The following is a 25,685-nucleotide window of genomic DNA, read 5'->3' on the forward strand; positions in this document are numbered from 1 at the left end:
GCCTCAAGTTGCACCAGGGGAGGTTTAGATTGGACATGAGGAAAAACGTCTTTCCTGAAAGAGTGGTTAAACATTGGACTAGGCTGCCCAGGGAAGTGGTTGAGTCACCATCCCTGGAGGTAGTTAAAAGACGTGTAGATGTGGTGCTTAGGGACATGGTTTAGTGGGCATGGTGGTGTTGGGTTGACGGTTGGACTCGATGATCTTAGAGGTCTTTTCTAACCTTAATGATTCTATGATTCTATGATTCTAAGAGGCACTCCAGTCCCTTAATGATTATTTCTGGCCCTTTGCTGGACTCTCTCCAGTATGTCCCTCTCTCTCTTGTACTGAGGAGCCCAGAACTGGACAGAGCACTCCAGGTGTGGCCTCACCAGTGCTGAGTAAAGAAGGACCACCTCCCTCGACTTGCTGCGAATACTTTGTCTAATGCAGTCCAGGATACCATTGGCCTTCTTTGCTGCAAGGGCACATTACTGGTTCATGTTCTACTTGGGTGTCCACCAGGACCTCCAATGCCTTTTCTGCCAAGCTGTTTTCCAGCTGGGTGGCCCTCATCATGTATTGGTTCCTGGCATTGTTCCTTCCCAGGTGTAGGACTTTGCACTTCTTGTTGAACTTCATGAGGTTCCTGTCAGCCCATTTCTCCACCCTGTTGAGGTCCCTCTGGATGGCAGCATGACACCTTGGCATAACAGCCACTCCTCCCAGTTTGGTGTCATCAGCCAACTTGCTGGTGGCACACTCTGCCCCAGATCTAGATCATTAATGAAGATGTTAAATGGGACTGGACCCAGTTTAACACCGCTAGTTACTGGCCTCCAATTAGACTTCAGACCACTGATCACCACCCCCTGGGCCTGGCCCTTCAGCCAGGTTTCAATCCACCTCATTGTCTGCTTATCCAGCCCATACACCAATAGCTTCTCTAGGAGGATCTCACGGGACAGTGTCAAAGGCCTCAGTGAAATCCAGGTAGACAATATCCACTGCTCTCCCCTCATCTACCAGGCCAGTCATTTCATTGTAGAAGTTTACCAAGTTGATCAAGCATGACTTCCCCTTGGTGAAGTCAGCCATGCTGACTACTCATGATGATTTTCTTGTCCTTAATGTGCCTAGAAATGGTTTCCAAGAATAGCTCCATCACCTTCCCAGAGATCGAGGTATAGTTCCCTGGGTACTCCTTCTTGCCCTTCTTGAAGAGAGGAGTGACATTTACTTTCCTCCAGTCTTTGGACACTTCTCCCAGTCACCATGATCAACCAAAGATTATTGAGAATATCCTCACAGTGACATCTGCCAGCTCCCTCAGCACTTGTGGGTGCATCCTATAAGGGCCCATGGACTTATGTATGTCCAGTTTGCTTAAGTACTCCCTGACCTGATCCTCTTCCACCAAGGGTACATCTTCCTTGCTCCTTCCCCTCTGGTCTTTGGGACCTGGGATTCCTGAAGGGTGGTCTTGCTATTAAAGACTGAGGCAAAGAAGGCATTCAGTACCTCAGCCTTTTCCATGTCCTGTGTACTCAGGTCCCCTGTTTCATCGAGCAAAGGGGCCACATTTTCCCTAGTAGTCTGTTTGTCACCTATTTGTGTACGTATAGAAGCCCTTCTTTGTTGTCTTTGATGTCCCTGGTCAGATTCAATTCCTTTTGGGCTTTAGCTTTCCTAACTTCATCCCTGGCTGCTCGGACAATGTTTCTGTATTCAACCCAGGTTACCCATCCTTGTTTTCACCCTCTTGCTTCCTTTTTGTGTTTGAGTTTGGCTAGGAGCTCTTTGTTCATCCATGCAGGCCTCCCAGTGTTTTTGCCTGACTTCATATTCGTTGGGATGGAACTCTCCTGAACTTGGAGGAGGTGATCCTTGAATATTACCCAGCTCTCTCAGGTCTCTTTTCCCTCCAGGGCCTTACTCCAAGCAGATCTTCCAAGCAGATTTTTGAGGAGGCCGAAGTCTGCTCTCCTCAAGCCCAGGGTGTGAGCTTGCTTTTGACTCTTCTCCCTGCACTTAGGCTCCTGAGCACCGCCATTTCATGCTCACTGCAGCCAAGGCTGCCTTCAACCTTCACATCCCCAACAAGCCCCTCCTTGTTGGTGAGTATGAGGTCTAGCAGAGCACCTTTCCTCATTGGCTCCTCTATCCCTTGGAGGAGTAAGTTGTTGTCAATGGACTCCAGGAACCTCCTGGATTGCTTATGTCCTACTGCGTTGTTCTTCCAGCAGATATTGGGGTGCTTGAAGTCCCCCATGATGACCAGGGTCTGTGAATATGAGGCTACTCCTATCTGACTGTAGAGGGCCTCATCCACTTGTTCTTCCTGGTCAGGTGGCCTAGAGCAGACACCCACTATAATGTCACCTTGACCTGTCCTCTCTTTAATCCTAACCCACAAACTCTCAGCTGGCTCCTCATCCATCCCCAGGCAGAGCTCTGTGCACTCCAGCTGCTCTCACACATAAAGGGCAACTCTCCCTCTCGTCTTCCCTGACTGTCCTTCCTAAAGAGCCTATATTCCTCTGCTGCAACACTCCAGTCACAGGAACCATCCCACCACATCTCCATGATCTTTCTCCTCACACCCTTTCCCCTCACCGGCAGGTTTTGTTACTGTTCTGCAGACAAGAACCAAGTAAGAAATGCTGCATAAATGAAACTAATATGAGCAATGGCTATTGTTTCCCATTTTATTAAACTATATGGAAGTCTGCCTCTGACTAGCTGTGCTGTTTTGTAATGCTCTGTTCACATCCTTAAAGCTGTGGGCAACAAAAATCACTTTTCTGAAGATTAGAGGCGTGTGTTATTCTGACTGGAAAGGCTAGTCCTGAAAAGATATTGCTGGGTGACTCTTAAGTCATGTTATGTAGGACATGAGAAGACGACGTAAAAAGTGAAGGCCTCTTAGTTCAATTAAGCATAGCCATTTCTCACGTATTATATAGGATTTGTCAGGCTGGAGCACAGTATTGGTCCAATGATCACACATAAAATACTATGTAATACATGAGAAATAAATCCTCGTGAGTAGCCAGATCTGTCAAAGCTGTTACGGCTTGTTATATCAAAGACAGGTAATGGCTTAAAAGTGACAGACAGGCATGCCTGAAAAGGTAAGAAAAGCACCTTGGGACTCCAGCACAGCACAGACATAGCTCCTCTTTTTGCAGCCACCCTCCCCCTCAAATTGCAGGCAAGAAGAGAGGGTGGGGACATCCTTGCAGTGGTGCCAGCCAGACACCTCTCCCAAAACAGGTGACAAATGTTGAAACAGGAACAACAGGCCACTTTTGACAGTTTGCTGCCAAGCAAATTCCCTAATGAGTTACTGAAGTTGTGACCTAATTAACCACATCTTTTCCACCTTGTCTTCCCTCCCGTACAATTGGGAGTTGGGGATGGAAAGGTCATATTTCACCACTTGCCTTCGATGCACCCCAGCCACCCGTACATCCTCCTGGCTGCCAACAGTGCAGCGTGCAGCCAGGAAGGGAGCCGTAGTGGCAACAAGGTCAGACACATTGCCTGGCAGGACACACTGGCCTTCCCAAGAGAGAAGGAAGATAGATTCACCCTTCCCAATTTATTCTTCAGCCATCTGTCATACTTTCAAAAGGCAACTGCACTAATACTCCTCATACACAGGCACATGCTTTGCTTTGGTCTATAGCTCTATACTGCAATATACTGGCAATTTGTTCACCCCAATGTGTAATTCTGCCCTGGGACTGTAGTTTAAGACTCGGCCTCCTCATCACTGTGGCATGTAACTGTCTTGGGGGACACACAGTTCACCTGGAGTACTATTTACTGGGCTTGTCACCTCTGGCTGACAGCAGAGGACTATTTAATTCAATTCTGATTGCCTTGGCCCTACTCAAGCAGCCATGATTCTCCTATTCACCATCAGCTTCTCCCTTTTTCTTGTTCTGATGACCTCGCAAACCAAACAGGCCACAGGGCCTCCAAAGGAACTAAAATCCTTGAGCCTGAGTGCATTTTCTGCTCTTTATTTGTTTTATACTATGAAAAATGGACAAATTTCAGCACAGAAAAGAAAGGGTTGACAAAGTACCCAGGCTTATCTTTCCAAAGTGATTGGGCTGAGTGATAAGCTATATGCATTCAGACATGGAGGATCTGCTTAGACATATATTAATGTGCATTTGCTTAAGTTGCTTTCAAGCAACCAATCAAGCACAAAGGATTAGATACTGCAATTAGTTTCAGAAAATATAAGTATTCAGGGCATTCTCTCTTCCTCCTCTCTCCTTTCCTTTCCCCCTTAAAAGCCCTTGTTAGTTACAGCCTATAGAATCATAGAATCATAGAATCATTAAGGTTGGAAGAGACCTCCAAGATCATCGAGTCCAACTGTCAACCCAACAACACCATGCCCACTAAACCATGTCCCTAAGCACCACATCTACACGTCTTTTAATTACCTCCAGGGATGGTGACTCAACCACTTCCCTGGGCAGCCTGGTCCAAGGTTTAACCACTCTTTCAGTAAAGAAATTTTTCCTTACATCCAATCTAAACCACCCCTGGTGCAACTTGAGGCCATTTCCTCTCGTCCTTTCGCCAGTTACTTGGGAGAAGAGACCAACACCCACCTCGCTACAACCTCCTTTCAGGTAGTTGTAGAGAGTGATGAGGTCTCCCCTCAGCCTCCTTTTCTCCAGGCTAAACAACCCCAGCCCCCTCAGCCGCTCCTCATAAGACTTGTTCTCCAGACCCCTCACCAGCCTCGTTGCCCTTCTCTGGACACGTTCCAACATCTCAACATCCTTCTTGTAGTGAGGGGCCCAAAACTGAACACAGTATTCGAGGGGCGGCCGCACCAGTGCTGAGTACAGGGGCACTATCACTTCCCTGCTCCTGCTGGCCACACTATTTCTGATACAGGCCAGGATGCCGTTGGCCTTCTTGGCCGCCTGGGCACACTGTCGGCTCATGTTCAGCCGGCTGTCGACCAACACCCCCAGTTTGTAAAGTAAGACTGATCTTATTGATGAGAAACAGAAAACTGGTTAAGGAAATACTAGGTTATTCATACTTAAGTATTTTTTCATCCATGTCTTTCACCACCTGTTATGCTTACTCAAATCCTACAAGCATATCACTAAAACTGTCCCTGAAGTTACCCATTTGTTATCTCTTGAAACTATTTTGTTATCCCTTTTGCACCCATTGTAAAGATACTAAAGAAGAAAAACACTTTCCTGCCTTCAGGATGGTCTCCCAAGGGACTCTCTCAACCAGCATCCTGAACAGGCCAAAGTCCGCCCTCCGGAAGTCCATGGTAGCAATTTTGCTGCCTCCCCTCCTTACTTCACCAAGAATTGAGAATTCTACCATTTCATGGTCGCTAAGCCCAATGATTCATGATTACACAGAATGTAGAAATGACCCTGCCTAAAAATGCCAGTAATTTGCAAGATAGAAATCTTTGGATAAGATGCAAGAAATATCTACTATTCAGAGTTCTGACCATTTTCCATCACCCAGCAGCCTAGCAACATGCCATCCAGCTGGTTTTCATTAGTATGCTCGACTGACTGACATCCCACCTCTCCAAGATGCACACTTGTTTTTGTGTTCCTCAATTTGTTGCACTGAATAATAGCATCTAGTAGAAAATGCAGCTTAAATCTGCTTCCCCCAGAAATATTATCCATGTATTCAAGATATTATCTTTTTTTAAACCAGACAGAGTCCAGTTTAATATAAGTTTGCATAATTATTTCATCATACATAACTCATTTATACGATATCAGGATAGTAAACATTGTCAGCATGTACCTTCCGAGGGCCCGTGTTCTTCAGCTCAAAGACATCCATGGTGTAGTTGACTCTGCGACCATAGTGGTCAAACTGAACGTTTCCTGTCAATCCTTGTATTCGAACCTACAAACGGAAGAAAAAGCATCGTGAAGATCCAGCCTTATATTCTTTATACCAAATGTCACAGAGCAGTGAAAGTCACCCTGGCTATGTCCTTAGATTACCATAACAACACTACTCTAGAATAGACAGACAATATAAGGCAAAAAAGTTGGCAACTTTTCCTTTGTTATTCCTTTTTCCTGTCAAACCATGCTCAAAATAGGCTTAGATATGCCAGTATCTAAGTGCTATCAAAGACACACAATGGACCTTCTCTTCTTTCATGCTGTGCAGCTCGACACTTTCCAGCTGCAGGTCCTAAAGAGAAGTACATTTTTTACCATTCGCATCACTGCTGCAGAATATTTTGGATCACATGAAATAAACCTAAAGGATGTTTGGCCTGAGTTCATATATCTTTTTAGCTCACACCCTGGTGGATTAAATGTATAAATTGAGTATATATTGCTCATCAAGGTAAACTTGACAACAACCTTGGCCCCAGCAAAGCAATTTACTATCACAGAAGATGGGTGACATGCACAGGGCCTGAAAAGAGTGTATTCAAAGCCTCAGAACAGAGAAGGACAGATGTAAAGCCGTAAGATTGGCTGTGGCAGTTTTCCACCACCTGTGTCTCAGCTGAAACCAGAACTCTTTTTTTTTCTTTCAGCACTTCACTGCCTCACCAAAGGATAACTGGACTGTGGTCCTCATCCCAAAGAAGCCATGGCCATGTTGCTGCTGGCTTTGATTGTATCAGGATCCAGCCATGCAAACCTCTTTGGCCAGATTCAAAGGCATGTGCTGTCCGCCCTAACACAGAAGCCTGACTTCACGGTTCTCACAATTGTTACAGATCTGTGCATCTGTGCATACAAAATTATTTATTTCTATCCCTAAGAGTCAGGATGTGGATTTAAACCATTTACTCCTTCCCTCTGTCCTTTTCTATCTCTGCCAATTTTTCTCCAGGACTGAAACCTTGTCTTCCAGGCACAGAGCTGCCAGGTCTGTCAGCAGCCACTTCTTCTCAGCAGTTTCTCCTGAGTGGAGCCTGCTCATTTGCAATGATTTAAATTCTACTGCAGGATTTTTATTTTCTTACTGTCCCATTCAAAGGAACGGCTAAATCATCTTGACAGAGATCTGGAACTTTCTAGGCATCCATATTCATCAGGAATTCAAAATCCTGACATCAAAGAACAATAGCTTTGGGTTATTTCTTTTTAAAGAAAAAAATACTACCTATGTAATTTCCCTGGGAGAAATCTACTTTTATTCAAGATGACAGAAACATATTTGAAAGGTTATATTATGTAGCTATACCTTTTTTCTTTAAATGGCAATACCTGTACACCCAGGTTATATGCAAAAGCAACAGATGAGCTCACCAGTTCAGTGGAGGAAGTCCCAACTATCTTAATAGAACTAAGAGTAGTTTCAAATAGTAGCAGTTCCTCTCTGCCTTCATTCCAAGTTATAAACCAGAACAACCAGAACAGTCCCAGCTGTTTCCAAATGGCAACTGAAAAATAAATTTCTCCTCTCCCATTATTACCGTTGTGTATATCTTCCAAATCATATAGTGTACAACTAGTATCCAACATTCACAAAGATCACTAGAATAAAGCCTACCCTTACCTGTTTTAATGTCCTCTCCATATCAATTCCTTGACCCCATGGGGCTGCAGGGTTAGCAAGACAATCACCAGCATTTCCTCTCCTTGAAATATCAATTTTCTGCCTTCTAAGATTACGGAAAGTTTCAGCCATCACAAGTACTCCATCATATGTTAATGCAGATGTATACTAAATAGATGGACAAACACACCACTTTAGAGTTGGCATGTCTTTACAAAAATCAGCTGTCTCAGATATTTCTAATTTGATTCATTATGCAGTAGTTTCTACACCTTCATTTAGGAAAAAACTCTCCTCCAAATCAAGAGCAATTTTGTCTAAGGAACAAATGCAGGACTGAGAAGAGTACATTTCAGTAGCTCCAGCTTTAAAACTGCATTTCTTAAGGGTAGAGAAATCTGCCTCTGAAGAATTATTACAAAGAAACAAATTAAACTGGAGATATTCAAGTGTTAAATTTTTTTTCCAGTTGTCTTATATGTTAGAGAATAACCCCACCCACCCTACTTACTCAAAAGAAAAGAAAGAAACAGTAACTCACTGAGAAGATGTAACTGAAAAAATGCACGGCTAATGAGCAGACATCCAGGCTATTGGAATTTTTAAGAATGATCAAGGGTATGTTCTTCCTATTGGAAAACCTATGTTGGCTCTCTGAATGACATAGGGCACTGAACGGTTTGTGTTTCTACACTAACTACAGTAACTGCTTTTGGTTGAGAAGATGCCAAATGAAATGTGTAGAGCAAGTCTTCAACAGATGTTAGCCTGGAGCCACATAAACAAAGGGGCATTTTCTCAGTATGGTCCTCTGATGGACATACTGCACCAGGAGAAGTTGTTCACATGCCCAGGGCTGCTGTTGATATGCCCTGTAACTTCCAAAATTTAAATTCACGTGTTCAAGTCTAATTTCCTTCCTTTCCTTTGTCTTGCATATTAGAAGCTCTTTGGGACATGGTTTATCTTTATAATCTCAAATTTTGGTTATCCATAGGTGAATTATGTGCAATTCGGATTAATCATGCTGACTTCTCAGAAGGAGGCAGCACAATCCTCTTCATGTGGCAAGGAGTCCTATAGGCTAAATTGTTCCTGTCACCTGTACTTGGGGATGTTTGCATGCCATAGCCCACAGCATACTTGTTTTTTTTTTTCCTCCAGAAGATAAATTTCTTGAATATTCACCGAATTATGTAGCTATGCTTTGTATTATCCATGTTGATACTTTCTCTAGACTTTGTCAACCTACCACTCTCCCAGCCAAGGGATAGCTGACTGCTTATCTTTGCACAGTGCCCAGCACAAAGGAGCCCAGTCTCAACTAGGTCTGATATGCATTAGTACATATAATAACAGAACTATTTTGATGAAGTCATATTTATAGCTATGCTGTGATTTGCCTGCTAAGAAAATTATAGGTGAGAGAAATATTTTGTTATCCATCTGTGAGGGATTAGGATAGAGGAACACTGGGATGTAATTTCACTGTAAGATTGTGCCTGAAAGTGATTACTACACCAGGTTTTGAGGTGGACAGAATTTCTAGAGGAAACTCCAAATGAAAATTTAAGGGTAGTAAATTTACAATTGTGGTTATATCTCATATACAGAAGAATTCAGCTGTCAAGAAAGCTCTACACTCTAAGTGAATCTAGATAATTAGACTAATTCATGTAAAATTGGTTAAAATCAAGTTGTCAGTTAAGCATTTGACCTTTAATTCCTGTCAGTAAAAGGGTGAAGTTGGAGAGTAAGTGACAAAGGACATTAAAGTACATCAGTGAAATGTGTTGCAGTTTGTGTTTCTATCATACAATAATAAGGATAGGCATAATTAGTTGCCAGTAATAGTAAGATAAACTGCCTTCTCCTCTGCCTAAATATTAAGGTCTTCATTCATGTATTCAACAATGTTAATCAGAAATTAGAACACTTGAGTGATATCTTTGGTAGTGCTTCAAATCAGCCAGTACCTTTGGTGGGGTCTCAGATCCTGGGTATTCTCTCTGGTCCAGCTTCTTCCAGCGCTGCATCAGCTTAGTTACCATCGGGGTACTGAAATCTACTAGCTGAAATCCAGTCACATTGGCTCCTCCATGCATAAATCTCTCCAGAGAAATATCTTTGAATCCCTAGAAAATCAATTTAAGATTTTGTTTGTCCTTGTACACCACTATGGGTCCAATCTGTTCTAGGTCAGCAAGGCAGCATAAAGAATATACAGCAGCAGGTTTCCATTAGAAGCCAAGACTTAAAACCAGAGAATAATGTTGAACCTTTGTTCGTAATTTCCATTTGTGTAATAAAGAATGAAACAAAATCAAGAAATAAATTTCCCATATTATTGCTAGGGTGGTCTTGACAGCTAAGCAACACATTGGTGGGAATGGCAGACAGTTTTTGAAGAAATGCCTTTGGCGAATCAGCTGAAAAGTGCCTGCAGAATATTAAAGCCTTAATCCAATTTCCATCAAAGTTGGCAGATTTGAATGAGCACTGTACTAGTGCTTTAACCGATATTTCCCTGTTTCTTTGCATGTTTGCAAAATGAATAACGCTATTGTGTAAATACATTTATTCCAGGATTCATTGTTTAGACTGAAGGTGTCTGAGATAACGAGATAATATAATAGACATTAGAAGGCAGAGACAGCGGATGAGGATCTCACTGTTTGTGCAAGGAAAATGTAACATGAGAATCACACTTTTGTGAAATATGATGGTGGTAGCTCTCGGGGTCTGCTATATATTTAAAGCCTAGAGTGACCCCCAACATTAAAAGAAAAAATAAAGTACTTCCTGACTTATTAGTTTCTCAGGCTAATCTGTTCAGCACGTATAAAGAAAAATTCTTTAGTAAAATTTGCCTTTAGAGACATAACTGAACTTCAAGAAACTGCATAATGCAAACTGCTAAAGCAAGCTAAGAAGCAAGCATGAATCTTTCTGCTCCTTTCCTAGCTGCTATGTTTAATGCTAGCTCAGAGGTATCTTATTTTTATTTTCTTAAATTCCTCTGATCGGCATTTATCAGTACAAACAGAAGTGTATTATCACACAACTTAAAAAAGAAAGATTTAGGAAAAAAAAATTGTGCGGTACTGACCCAATAACACAGTGAAAAAAACCGTTAAGGGCAGAGATTTGATTCATGCCCTAAAGGATACTGACAGTAAATATAAAAGGTGATGCATCAGGAATTCCTATTACCCACATTTCTGAAGTCAGTAGATAGCAATGTGTCCCCCTGCTGAAGGAGATGAGTAGATGTGCCTGTCTCCACAGTATATCCCACTAGCAGTTCACTGCAACATCTGGTTCCTTGTTTACAGCAACTATTTTGCATGGGAAAAGTTACTTGGAGAACTATAAATTTGTAATGCTGAAAATCTAATTTGTAAGACCTAAGAGAATAGACATGTCTCATTTAAAATGTCCGAGGTCTTAAAAATAATCTGAAGTGATCTTAAGTTAAGGTACAAGTACAGCAAAGCACAATGAAATATTTCATGTCAACTAAAATTCCTTGAGGGAGAGTAAAAAGAAAACAATTTAAAGCATACATTAGACTCTCTCCTACATTCACTGTGCTTGGCCAGGCAGGTATTTCAGCTTAAAGAATGGGTTATTTTAATAATAAGATATTGCATACACTCATTTGCCCTCTTCTGAACATTAGCTGTGTGAATGTGCAGTTTAGACTTAGAGTGACAATACTGAACTAGTAATTTGACTGGAAATAGCTGATCTTCCAGCAAAATGAATGTTCCCCGGAAAATGTAGGAAAGTTACCTCAAGAATTTTTATGTTAGTAATATTAAAAAGATGAGTCAAAAATCATAGTGTAGTTCTGTAAATTCTAATTCAGCCACAAGATACTCTTAGCAGTCCTTTATGCTACATTGATTTTGATAAAATTTAAGAGGGTAACATTGTGCCCTTCTTGTCTAGATGGCTGTAACAACAAAACCAAGTTCTGTTACGCGCCATAAAGAATGTATTATGCGCAACCACGTATTAGTGACAAATGGCAAATGTTGTGTGAAGTGCTGTAACTTCAAAGCAAAAGTGTTTCACTTACCGAGCAGGGGTATAATTCTAGAAAAATATCTTACCAGGTTGGCAACAATATAATGGTATCCTTTAACATGCTTTCCCACGCTCACAATCTGTGGAAGAGAAATAAGAAAGAAGAAAAAAACAATGTCATATTGTTTTCTCTAGAAAGATGTTCTCATAGCCAGATAGATATAAATTCTGAAATATGTAACATCAGCAATATAATGTTGAGAGCCTTTCTCCAGTAAGGTAGCTATAACTTTCCAGGTGCTTAATCATGGGAAGAAGTTAAAATGAAAGTGAGTAACGTAATGAACTGGTAATCTGAGTGTCTTCCGCACGATTGAAAATGTTACTGTAGTACACTATTTTACCAAATAGAGCAATTATCTATGGGATACAAATTCAGAAGGAGGAGATCACACATTACCTAGAAAGCCTACCTGCTGATGTACCTTTTCATTTTAAATAAGTGCGGAATTTATGAATCACACTGGGTTTTCATTTCTTGGGATCAAAGCTGTTTGCCCTTGAGGTGGTCAAGTACCACGAGTGTTATTCAGCTCTTAGTAATATGCTAAAGACTTTGGGAACGGGCAGGAGCGAGGTAAGAGCAAGAGTGGACAGCGAGGCTGCCCTTGAGTGTTTAACCAAAATAAAACATCAAGTGATGCAAAATGGGAACAACCATGATGTGCAGCTGCTACGGTCCTGATATGGCAAGGTCAACAACAGGGTTTAGACAAAAACTATGTCAACCCACGCCTTGTATCAATATTATTGCCATTCCTATGATGGAATGCTTCTTATTTGACGTGCTGAAAATCAAAAATGAGGAGAGAATATATTGTCAGTAGAAAATGTTAATAGTTTCATTACAGATTAAAGCTGTTTTTACTAAAGAAACTAATAGTAATACCTGCAACATGCAGCTTGCATTTAATACCAGTAAGAAGTCCTTTTAACTCTTATTTTTTATAGTTTACCACTCATTTAGAAAAAGTCTGCTTGCAGCCCAAATATGTGAGTTTTTTTCTCCAGATGTACTCATCTCCACAAATCCTTTTAGCTTCCTTCCAAATGAATAAGTAAGATACAGGCAAAAGTTTTCCATGCGGTGCAGGTTACTCAATAAGTAATGGGAAACTTACAGATCTGTCTCCTTTCCTGCTTTGAAATCTCAGGTCTAGGCCCTGTCTTGAAGAGTTGGCAACTTCCTGCCTTCATGGATCACACCTCATGTTCAAAAGACAGAACAAACATTCACTAAGCCTTGCAGCTCCTTTTCCCAGTTGTCCTGTTTCGGCTGGGATAGAGTTAATTTTCTTCCCAGTAGCTGGTATAGTGCTGTGTTTTGGTTTTAGGATGAGAATAATGTTGATAACAGAGCAAAAAATAATTATTAACACATTTTGGAGATGAGAGACAAGTTGCTGAAGGACTAAATAATTTGGCCAAAGACACCCAAGGGTCCAGGATCTAAATAAGGATTAAAACTTGGAAATGCTTGATTCCCAGCTCTGTTGTTCCAGTAAGTCAATTTGCTTCTACAGCAGAGTGGAAGGGAAAATTGAAGGGATGTGGCATAAGCATCTTGTCAGAACTGTTTTAATTTCATTATTTTAAAGTAATAAAGTGAATAAGCAATTTGTCTGTTATCCTTTTGTTCTTGTTTCCCAACCTCTATTTTGTATTTATAGTCTGTAGCTAAAATGTTCTTATTTAAAAAGCAAAACATGAGCTAAAAAAAGCCCCGAAAGATACCACCCCCCCAAGCCATGACCAGATTGCACCCTTCATATAAATGAATTTCTTATTTTGGACTCAATCAAACTCCCATTAAAAGCAGTATTAAATACCATTGTTACCATTTTACTGGGGGGCAGTGGAGGGAGAGATCACACTTTTCCCTATCACCAACTCCACACATGAGGTGGGTGCTGTCAAGCTATTTTTTTGCACTGAATACAAAGGGTTCAAACCCCTGCTGGTTCAATGGCTTCAATAGGGATGTGATCCCTGACACCAATAATGCTTCTACATCTGTACTCCTTCAGCAATACATGGTAATGAAAATATGTTTGCCTCCCCATTATAGGGAAACTCATACAGATTAAAACCTCACATTTTAAAATAACTACAGTATCACAGTTTGAATGTAAGCAGACTGACATGATTTAAGATGTACGTGACATGATAACCAGATCCTCAGCTTGGGCAAATCACTGCAGCTCCCTTTGAGCTCGTGGAAGTTGACGTAGCTTTGGCAATTAACACCCTTAGTGATCTGTTCCCTGGTTTGGTTTCGTAACACACATTGTGGTGATCATTGCAACATATCAAGTCAAATAAAACAAGCGCATAATCAACCTGCAACCGTTGAAGTACGTTAGATACATGTCCGTAGTTGTCACAGTCAAAATGAATAAATACTGCAAATGATTAACCAGATTTGCTTCTGTGCTTGCTCTTAGCAAATGCATGTAGAAATGACTGCAGAATTCCTGGATTTAATGTGAACAATACAGAATATTTTTGAAAAAAACATTTTAATTTTACAGTGTATTCTCTCAAAACTTGTCTCTTAGGGTGAGTGATAAAGGTACACATTTATGTATCACCTAGTTGTCTTAACTTCCTTTATCATCAGTGGAAAGAGCAGGCACTTTGAGGAAATGATTCATCTTATCCTAAAGCACATGTCTAAAATTAATTAGACAGCTTGTGCCCTGAAAGTGCATATTTTTCTGCACTGACTAGAAAAAGAGTTGATGATGATTAGCTCTGATGCAGACACCTACATTTTATATCCCTAATGTTAACTGAGACAAATTTTACCCTGACAATGTTGATCATACAGACAGAGAAGAGAAGTGATGCTATATGGCCTGTATTTCCAACCAAGATTGGATACAATTCTGATTTTGAATTTGAAAATGTTTATGGTTATTGATCACACACAGTTTGCAAACCAAGAATTGCTTATGATTTAGGAAAAAAGCGCCTGTTTAGTGAAACAGCTTTCTGTGAGCATCTCATACTTTCAAATATCCAAAATATACACACAGTCAACTTTCTCTCTCAAATACTCAAAGCTGCAGATTATGATCTATAAAATAGGACATGAATTCTCGCCACCTGAAGAACCACTATCGTGGTTTAGCCTCGGTTGGCAACTAAGCACCACGCAGCCGCTCGCTCACTCCCCCCCCTCCCGATGGGATGGGGGAGAGAATTGGAAAAGCACGTGAGAAAACTTGTGGGTTGAGATAAAAACAGTTTAATAATTGAAATAAAATGATAATGATAATAATATGATAATAGTAATAATACACAAAGCAAGTGATGCACAGTACAATTGCTCACCACCCGCCGACCGATGCCCAGCCAGTCCCCGAGCAGCGGCCCCCCCGGCCAGCTTCCCCCAGTTTATGTACTGAGCATGACGTCACATGGTATGGAATGTTTCTTTGGCCAGTTTGGCTGTGCCCCCTCCCAGCTCCCTGTGCATCAGTCGGTAGAGCATGAAAAACTAGAAAGTCCTTGGCCAGTGTAAGCACTACCTAGCAACAACTAAAACATCGGTGCCTTATCAATTTTGTTCCCATCCTAAATCCAAAACACAGCACTGTACCAGCTACTAGGAAGGAAATTAACTCTATCCCTGCCGAAACCAGGACAACCACCTTTCTCTATACTGTACTTCTGCACTGAGTTAAATTGAGGCAAGTCTTTCATAACAAGAGAAGGAGTTTCTGACAGCTACTCAGTCTGGAATGCACACTCTCACACTTTTCTTCTCTATTCTTTAACTGGTTAGCGGGGACTAGAGCTTTAACAGAGATGAGACCTCAACCATTCCACACACGTAACAGTAGATATTGACCTGAACCACAAACTAAACAGATGAGTGCTGGTGAGTGAGGGAAGAATATTTTTCTTCTATGGCAGAGTGGAGAGGGAGGGTAAAAGATCCAGCAAATCTATTCGGAAAGGGAAAAACAAGACTGAGATTTTGACTGAGGAGAGACTGTTCTAGAAAGCCTTTGCTATAGAAGTTCATTAAGTCTGGGGGCACCTTAAAAACACAGGTACTTCCTCATGCACCCCTAAACTCAGACTGAAGGGCCAAGCTCAGTCACAGTCCAGAGAGAGGGCAGAGTTGCATTGCCTAACATCTACATTAGCAAGCAGCAGTAGGATAGGATCTGTACAGCAAAAGCGTTGGTGCTAAGGAGCTGGCATCCATAGCATGCACATTTCAGGGTTTTACTCTGGACTATCTCTAACCTGGTCACTAGACTGAACTCACACCGGGAGCTGGTGCACTTCCGGGGTGCTTCGGGGCACATCTTCTTGTTTGGCATCATCCAAAAGAAAACGAATGCATGTATTTTGAGTCTGCCCTTGATGTGAAATGCAGCACAGTAAATGGCTGCAATCAGGAGATTCACTTCAAAAGAGCACGCTCCTGAAGTAAGATGCTTTCTGTGCCTGTGGGCCCCACTCTCTTAGACAAGCCCTGAGCACCCATGGGGTAGGTGGCAGATCCATGTATAGCAAGAGCTTGAGCAGTGAGAACTGTCTTCATTTCAAAAGGAAGGCCCTGAAGAGAGGGTGACGCTGCCACAGGCACCCATGGTGGCTCTGCCCAGGGAGCAGGAGGTCTAGCTTGGCTATCACCCCAGCCAGTTGCAAAACTTGAGACAGGGCTACCCATCAAAAATGGGCTTTTCCAGTCACACAAGCAGTGATACACCATGAAAATGCTGATATGGTAGGTCAGGGTCACGGTAGCTCAGGGAGGACCCTCTGTATGTGTAACTGTTCTTTTTACTGCTTCGAGATGCTTTGATTCAAAACTGTCCTAGTGCCAGCAACCTGAGCGAGTGGGATCAGATCCATTCCTCCCCCTCACGTAGTACTTCTTCACTTAACACCTTCTAAACATTTATTTTTGCTCTGTAGTCCCATTCTTGACTTCTCCTTAAACATCACACACAGATATTGCACCTGGCTTTTGTCGCAGTGAGAGTTTAAGGTGACCTCAGCTTGCTGAGGTAGATTTTGGGAAGAAAGTGTTGGGAAGGGTGAACTGATTTGTGACTTCTTTGGGGAGGGGTGAGAGCAGGGGAAAGCAGGATGCTGCACTGGCTTTTGTATATTGATTTGCATGTTTTAATTCAATGACCAAGGTGGCTAGTACCTAGAATTGGAGCTCTTTTATACTTTTATTTGTAAAACTGAAGAAATTATTAAATAATCAACACAGTTCTGAAGAAGAATGAATAAGAAAATACAACCATTTCCCAAATATCCATTAACAGGAAAGACAACAAGAGCCATTCCATGTATTATCCAGTAGTCACACTTTAGTGAATACTTCATTTCAGTGAATGCAACAGGATAGAATCAAAGAAAGTGAAATATTAAGGCCATTAGGCTATCAAGGTTGTTTCAGAATCTAATGCAACTTTTTTTCTTTCCAAAATATCATTGTGGATGTGAGTGTCAGCTGAAAGGTGAACTTTGAAAAAAAAATCAGCCTTGGGCTCTATTCACACTACCAAATGCATTTATGTATAAGACACTAAAAAGGACAGTACATTGTGAGAATTTTTAGTTGCTGATCTACCATACTGCAATTAAGAAAACACGTTATTCTGATTTCAGTGATTCCAGTGGTAATCAAAAGTAAATAGAATTATAGCACTGACTTTAAAGTGTGGTAAAAACAGGGCCAGTGAGATCTGAACCCAACTTAGGCTCTAGACACAACTCTGAACTTTCTGATTTTATCATACAATACTGTTCTTTCCATTTAGCTGAACAATAGCCTAGCTTAGGAAATTTGAGAAGCTATTCCACTATCGAAAAGAAGAGCTACCAGTGTCTGCTTTGATTATTTTCTTTTTTTTTCCCCAGGAGTGGCAAGTTCACTGACTTTGATAAAACCATTTCCAGACTTACATCAGCATCTGAACAGAGAATCAGGCCCCAAGTCATCCTCTGTTCTCTAGTACTATGAAATGGATATTGCATATAACTCATTTTAAAAGAATGTTTAACTTCTGTAGCATGAAATGTCCCTCGTTATGATCTCCAGAAGATGGAGGTCAGTACAGCTAGAGTGAAAAGGACTTATTTTCAGTTAAATCTCTTCAAAGGGTGATAGCTGTGCATTACCAATGGGACTTTAACAAAGGTTTTCCTCTTTGGTATTGTGTCACAATCTGCTGCCTTAAGAAAAAGAACACCTGCAATAAAATGAAGTCTGTCTAACACAATATAAAAAGTGTGGAGACTTGTTAAAGACGGAAGATTGAGACCCGACCTGAAATATTGTGGCAGAAATGGTGATGATATAAACCACAACTGAAATGGGATTTTATACAATGTCTGAAGCAAGGATAAATCTTTTACAAAGCTGTAAAAAAGCAATTGAAAAACAAGCTTAATTTTAACAGCTAGTGCTTGCGAAAGGGCACTGTTGTTGGGGAAAGGGTGCACTGTTAACAGCATACAGCCACCACAGAGGATGTTAAAGAAGGCAACAAACAAAGTAGAAGTGGCTCCTTACAAATCGGCATTTCTTTCTCTGCTGTGAAGGCAGGTGCTGAGCTGGCACAGCAGTGCACACACCTGCCCCGTGCACGGCCAAGTAGAGGGGAAGGATGCTTCCCACACAGCCCCTGTGCCCACAACCAGCTGGCAGGGCAGAGCCCTGCGCAGCGTGGGCAGCTGCTGGGGAAGAAAACCTGGAGACGTGGCTCAAAGGCCATTAAACCAGTGCCCTGAGCATGGCTGGTTGCTTTCTTCTGCTGCTAAGTTGTTTGCATTCAAAGCCTACTCCTGTGAATGGCTCACTCAGAGCTAAGGAAAAAGGAAAGAGAAGGGTGTAAGAAGAAGGTCACTTTACAAATCCCCCGAACCATTTGTATTCATCCTTTGTCTTCTACCGCCTACTTGTTCTTTCAGTAACTGAAATAACCTATTTCTCAGGTCCAAACCTCATCAGTAGTGTGGTGCAGTGACAAAATGTGTTTTTATTACTGTGCAGTGTGGGACTATTATTGTGTGCAAAATCCCAGCTGCTTCACAGAAAATAAGCCTATGAAGAGAGCCCCTCCTGGCTCTGCTGGGTGAGGAAGATGCTGGTGGCAGTGCTGACAGCTGGCTCCCTCAAGGAGAAGAGCTATCAGTGTTGCTTACAAGCAACTCCATAGACCTCTACGGAAAAGAAGCATGGAGAGAAAAGAATGATGAGGAAAAGGCACTTCATGAATCTCCCAACCCCCCTGGGACTAAGGAGAAATACACAGAGAGCTGCTACTATGTCCCTGAAGTAGTGTAAGTCCAACAATGCTGCTACCAGCCCAAATTACTGTGTGCCGTGCACATACCAACTTATTTGGCTAATGATTTGCTCCTGCGGTTCTGTGTGAGCAGAACTAAACCTGCATTTTGTTCATGCAAATCAAAAAGATGTAGAGGAAAACTAGAGACAGTGAGCGACAAGGGAAGTCCATGCCATTTCTGACTCATGGGATAAAGAAATCCTCATTATGCAACTAAACTACATGTAAAAGCAATGTGATCTCTTGACAAATATTTATCTGTGTTGTGGTAGTGATCCTTTGTGCCAATGTGCTGCTGCGTTCATGAAAAACAGGAAAGCAGAAGAAATTGTGGAGGAATGACTTTGTTTAATTCATGTGTCTGGTTCATTTCTGCCTTCCTGTAAGTATTATGTTGTAATTTATTATTATTATCTTAAATTAATTATGCAAGTGATCTAAATGCCATTTGCAAAAATGCCAGTTGCTAGCTTCAGTTAGTAGACACACTGGAAATTAAGATGAAAAAAAAAAAGGTTTTAAAAACAGCAAAATGTACAACTTGATCAATTTAAAGAAATTCAGCAGTGAAACATTACTTTTTCAGGTTTAGCACTCCGGTGGCAAAATATTAAGAGCAGACCAAGAAGGAGTGGAATATGTCAGCTTTGGTACTTTTCTGCACTCACACATTTATTTTCTTTCATTTTGATGGTATAATAATAATCAATCTTGCTGCGACAGCCTGCTTCATTTTAGCCATCAGAGAGATTTGGTTTTCAGTGCTAACAGCTACATCTCTCAAGGCTCTTTAAGGCTGGGGAAGCTGAGGATCAGCGATGTCAAACAACACGTTGAAAAACTGAGTTAGTTAGACAGCTATGAACAGTGTCCAAGATACTGTGCAGCTACTTCCCTATCATAGTTGTTCGTAAGTATTGTTAGCTATCATTGATTAGAGTTTATTGGCTTGTAATTTTTACAAGATAATATTAATGATACTAATACTTTGCTATGTGACAACTTTACACCCATGTTTAATTTTTAATATTACAAAGCACAATGTACATTCTTTTTATTATTATGAATCAATTCAGCTGTGTACATTGAAGCATTAAATATGTGCCAGATGCTGCACAGCAGTTTTCACCTCTGTGTTTAAAGGCAAATACAGCCCTGGATGAGCAGCAAGGCTTGATCTTGCTGATACAGAGCACTGACAGAGCTGAGAAAAGTGGTGCCTGTCTACTGGGAAACATCCCGTTTAGTTCTTATGGGCAGGGGAGGGCAGGGAGCAGGAAAAAAAGACTAGAATCAGCCTGTCTGGTAGACCAGGAGCCAGACTGATGATCTCTGAGAGCAAAATGGATTCACTATGAAAAATTCAGAAGAAAATGCTGCTCACAGCGGACACCTTGGAAGACATCTAACACACTGTGCTGAGGTTTGAACTTTGTCGGATGGAGATGGGTGGGAGAGGATGGAGCTGCTACAGATGGAAAAAGCAAGGAAACCCATTGCCATTCTTGCAGAAAGAAGAAACATTTTTTTGCTGAACAGAGTTCTGTGTACGTCCATGTGCATGTGTTTATGTACATATCTGTGTGTACAAATATAAAAACAAACACTGCAAATGTTACTGCATATGAAAAAGCCTGAGAAAACAGAAATTAGGAGTAGCAATATGCTCTTTCAGAAAGAAGTAAACATAAAGGTCCTAGGCAAATGCAATTACAGTTAGCTTGTGTTTTTCAGTTTGCTTTGCCAAGCTTTGCATGAAGGTCATTATGGAGACACAGTTAAACTCAATTCCTAGTAAAAATCTGCCTAAGAGGACTACCCGAAATTAGGAAGAAGTAGCAGAGTCTTTAGTAGCAGAGAATGAGGAACCAAAATACTGGAGAAGCATGTTGCCTGGCTTAGTGAAGGATTTTTTTAGATGTGGTCACTTAAAGTAGCAAAGAGGTTGATCTGATCAGCCTGGTATTCCTTCTAGCTATTTTCTGATGCAAACACATTATGGGTTTGCAAGAATCAATACAAGATGATACACAGTTCACCCACTCATAAGGTATTTTTATCTCAAGAGCTGTCTATAGGTGTGCAAACAGAGTAATGAGAAACAAATGAGCTCATCTGTGTAGATCTGTGCCTTATTTTTGGGCCTGACTTTCAGCCTGACTCAACAAACACAGCAACACAGGCTGGGTACACATTGGATAGGAACAAGCTTTGGAGGAAAGGTCCTGCGGGTTCTGGTGGACAAGTTTACCATGAGCCAGTCATGCACCCTCGTGGCAAAGAAAGCCAGCAGCCTCTTGGGCTGCACTGCCAGCAGGTCGAGGGAGGTGATCCTTCCCCTCTGCTCAGCACTGGTGAGGCACATGTGGAGTGCTGTGTCCAGTGCTGGGCTGCCCAGTACGAGAGAGACATGGGCATACTGGAGCGGGTCCAGAGAAGGGCCACAAAGGTGACTGAGGGCTTGAAGCATCTGTCATACGAGGAGAAGCTGAGAGAGCTGGGACTGTTCAGTCTGGAGAAGAAAAGGCTCAGGCAGATCTTAGTAATACATATAAATACCCGATGGGATGGTGGCTATCTGACTATTCCTGGAGGTATAGGGTAATAGGACAAAAGGCAAAGGACACAGGTTGCAACACAAGAAATTCCAGCTAGATAAGAGGAATTTTTTTTTTACTATGAGGTACTCGCGTACTGAAACAGAGCATAAAGGGGTTGTGGGATCTCCATCCTTGGAAGTGTTCAAAATTTGACTGGATGAGTAACCTGATCTAAGCTTGCCCCCTTGAGCAGCGGGAGCATCCAGCTGACCCTCAGAGATCACTTCCAACGCAATTATTCTGTTATTCTGTTTGCAGAATAGAGCTGTTCATGTCAGTACTTCACAGTCTGAATTTCAAAACCAGGTCCCAAATCTGCCTAAAAACAAATCTCAGAGCTCTAAGTCTCCAGTCTTTTTTCTGGTATCTTATTTGCTCTGCAGTGTTTAGCATGAACTGACAATGAGAATTCTGGCAGAAAAAGAAATGAAGGACCATAACTGTTAACTTCCAACTTCAGCATTTCATGCTTTTGAAAGCTTCCTTATATAATTTTAAATGTTCTTTTGATATAGATTAACAGCAAAAATAAAGAACAATGAAAGGCCAAAAGAAAAGGGCTAAAGTATTTACAATTAACAAAACTATCCATCACGATTTAAATGATTCTTATCACTTTTCAGCTGAATTGTAAAATCTATTTGTGCATTGACTTCATTGTATATCTGAACACATTTCTGTGCACTGAACAAACTGTAAGTAATAGCTGTGAGATCAGCTATGGCTGAGCAAATGACAATCTGCTTCTCTAGTAATAAGTGTTATTAGTATCTGAAAAAGTAAAAAGAACAAATACAATGGTTGAACAAATAACGTATGTTTTCACTGAAATCTTCAAAATTATTTTCTGTGTTGTTCTTCAAATCTGACCACAATTTCATCATTTTATTACACTTCGCTCTTGCTTGAAAGTTAGCAAACGAAGAAATAACAAAAGAAATCTGACATGTATTTACTGAATGTAAATTATTCCAACTAACTAAATGCAAGTAAAACTTAGAAGAGAGTGATATGACATTTTCTTAAATGTGTGTGTTTTGCTATATATTTTCAGTCCGAGCTGTCTGTTGGTCTGTCTATCAATTTTCCAGTAAAATATTTTTTAACACATTCGGCAATTTCAGCTATATTGAAAGGAAGACAATGCCTCTAAGACATCGTCTAAGACATCTAGGACATCTAAGACATCTGAGACATTAAGTCTGTACAGTCTTTATTTATTCTGGCTGCTGGGTGAAGAACAGACACCCGTATGTTTTTGCCACCAAAGGGAACTTGGTGACACACCCAGACACTACACCTCCTGTCTGACAGCTACTAGTCAGCACATGGGTACTACCTGGTCAGTCAACTTGCACATATTTCTTGATTATCCATAGTAAGTGCTATTTCTTGCTTGCTCAGTACATTTTTGGGAATAAGATTTTTATGGTGCTGGTGGTAGTGGTGGTCTAAGAGAAAAACAAAGCCCACAAAACCCAAGGGGGTATCAGTCCAGTAATTCTAAACACTGCTTTGTTCTGCTATATGTAGCTTCTGGATTGCTTCAGATTGTACTGATATAAATTAAGCAATGAATACATACTAATAAGAATAAAATAATATGAGAAGAAAAATAAAAATAAAAAATAATAATTTTGTTAAACTAGGAAGCCTGACTTGGGGTTTCATAAGTTCACCTTAAATAGGTATCTGGTATTAACTTTGTTTGGGCTTTCTCAGTAATAAATAAAAACACATTTCTTTTGTAGGCATATTTATTTTGAAACATGAGTCCTGTATTTCAGATAGAAATTCAGTAAATATATAAGAGTAAAGTAATGATTTTCTAGTTTTGGTATTTACACCCTTTATCTTTAGGCTGAGCTGACTTCTGATTTTAGGTGAATAAGCCAGAAATGCAAATAGATACACTATTTTAGAATGCAGGAAGAAAAATAAAATGAAAAGAAGGAATAAGAAAAGAAGAAAAATTCCTAGTGAAAAGTGAGAGAAACACATGGGCCCGATTCTTGCTGTGGCATATGCAGTAAATTACTACTTCGGCCTGGACTGTTCAGATGCTGTACTGCTTGCTGCCAGTATTAGTGGATTAGTTGGTAGGAAATGGAAATCACAACGTCACAATGTGTTTCAAGTATTCATTGCATCTTAAGCAGAAAGTTCTTTGTATTAAATTCAGGTAAGCACTTTAGAAACACAACTTGGAAAGAAGAGACACACAAGCAGAGAATTTTCCGTCTCTCTCACCGACTTTCATCCTTTGATTCAAACAGAATATTTTTGTGCTTTTAAAAGACCACCTGCTGAAAGTGGTGTGGTTCACAGAAAAAAGGGTTGTTGATAAACAAGGACATAACGGTCCTTGACAGAAGAATATGAATCACTAGAAATGCATTCTGCTATATAAGCTATATCTGTCATATAAAATTGTGGAGACATCATTTTATCTTTCGGTGTCTCTGTTTTAGCTCCTTTTTTCTATCTTGTCCCGGTAAGCTGGAAAGGTAATGGTAAAAAGAATCTCTGATTTCATGCATGTAGGAAAATGGGGCTTTGACTCTGTTTCTAGTCATTAATGCAATACAAATAAAGACTATCACAGTTTATTTTTTTAAATTAAAAACATGTGGCATATTTTTATTATGGCTGTGTATGAACAGATGAAACAAAGAGCCAGGTAAGTAAACTGGGGACACACTTCATCAGATTTAGTGAGATCACTTATGAGGTTCTAGAAAACATTCTATTAAACATAAAGAGTCCTCCACAACTGTTAAGAGTAGATGTGCTTTCTCCAAAATGAAACACACTTTCTGGAAGTTCTCGGGAAAGCTGACATGAAATAGATCTTCACAGAATCACAGAATGGTTTGAGTTGGAAAGGACCTTAAAGATCATCTAGTTCCAATCGTCCTGCCATGGGCAGGGATACCTTCCATCTTCATTTTACTGCTTTTGCTGCTCCTGTGCAGCACTGAAACACAGTTTTAGGGCTATTTCTGGGGGTGAGCAGCAGTGGTCATGTCAAGCATTGCATCCCCTTGTGTCAAGGACTGCGGAGAAGCCCAAAACACCAACAGTGCCAAGGCTGCCCTGAGAGGCCGCAGTGAGGGAGAAGTCCATGCTCAGAGCCACACCACTCCCAGCCATACACCAGGTCTACACTGGTAAATTAAAATGGGTCAGGCCCTGCTTGCCCTGCTCAAAGGCAAGTCATGTCCACCACTTAAAGTGGGCAAGTAAAGAAAACACTTATGGCAAAAGTCTTAACGTTTCTGGTCTGTCTTTCAGAGCCTGGGATTGCAGGATGATAAGGTCTGCCAGAGGAGGGTAAAGGAGGAGTTTCACTCAGAGGTAACAAAAAGGTTTTCCTGGTTATGGCTGTTGTAAGATATTAAGGAGGTAGGGTGTTCTTTCACCATCCTGAAAATAAAGTCTAAAAACAAGCTAAAATTACCTTGGTATGCTTAAGTTACAGCAGATTCTCAAAGGTAGGTGGAGAACTACTGACTCAGATAGGCTGAAGACACTGTCTGTCTTACTGATAAATCAAAGTAACCAACCATTCTGTGACCCTGCAGAAGTTGATGTCTTGCTCCAGTGTTGTGCTTCAACAGGGCTTTGAATCATAGAATCACAGAACCATTTAGGTTGGAAAGGACCTTTAAGATCATCGAGTCCATCTGTTAAACTAACACTACCAAGTCCACCACTAAACCATGTCCCTAAGCACCACGTCTACACATCTTTTACATACCTCCAGGGATGGTGACTCAACCACTTCCCTGGGCAGCCTGTCCCAGTGCTTGACAACACTTTCGGTGAAGAAATATTTCCTAATATCCAATCTAAACCTCCCTGGCACAACTTGAGGCCATTTCCTCTTGTCCTATTGCTTGTTACTTGGAGGAAGAGACAGACCCCCACCTCACTACGACCTACTTTCACGTAGCTGTAGAGAGCGATAAAATCCCCTTTGAGCCTCCTTTTCTCCAGGCTAAACAACCCCAGTTCCCTCAGCTGCTCCTAATAAGACTTGTTCTCCAGACCCTTCACCAGCTTTGTTGCCCTTCTTTGGACACGCTCCAGCACCTCGACGTCCTTCTTGTAGTGAGGGGCCCAAAAC

At 41.1% G+C, this 25,685-nt stretch overlaps 1 protein-coding gene across 3 annotated transcripts in view; it reads right to left on the reverse strand.

Annotated features, from left to right (window-relative positions):
* Positions 1-25,685, reverse strand: part of GRIA4 (glutamate receptor, ionotropic, AMPA 4) — a 253,920-nt gene that overhangs the window by 72,583 nt on the left and 155,652 nt on the right. For all 3 annotated transcript variants that reach the window (XM_009322270.1, XM_009322271.1, XM_009322272.1), the window contains exons 5-8: positions 11,655-11,708; positions 9,513-9,671; positions 7,537-7,704; positions 5,809-5,913 (exon numbers count right to left, since the gene is read on the reverse strand). In XM_009322270.1, the coding sequence (XP_009320545.1) occupies positions 5,809-5,913; positions 7,537-7,704; positions 9,513-9,671; positions 11,655-11,708 (486 nt within the window). The remainder of the gene's footprint in view (positions 1-5,808; positions 5,914-7,536; positions 7,705-9,512; positions 9,672-11,654; positions 11,709-25,685) is intronic.

Source organism: Pygoscelis adeliae, unplaced genomic scaffold (genome assembly GCF_000699105.1).
Source record: "Pygoscelis adeliae isolate BGI_AS28 unplaced genomic scaffold, ASM69910v1 Scaffold383, whole genome shotgun sequence".
NCBI lineage: Eukaryota > Metazoa > Chordata > Aves > Sphenisciformes > Spheniscidae > Pygoscelis > Pygoscelis adeliae.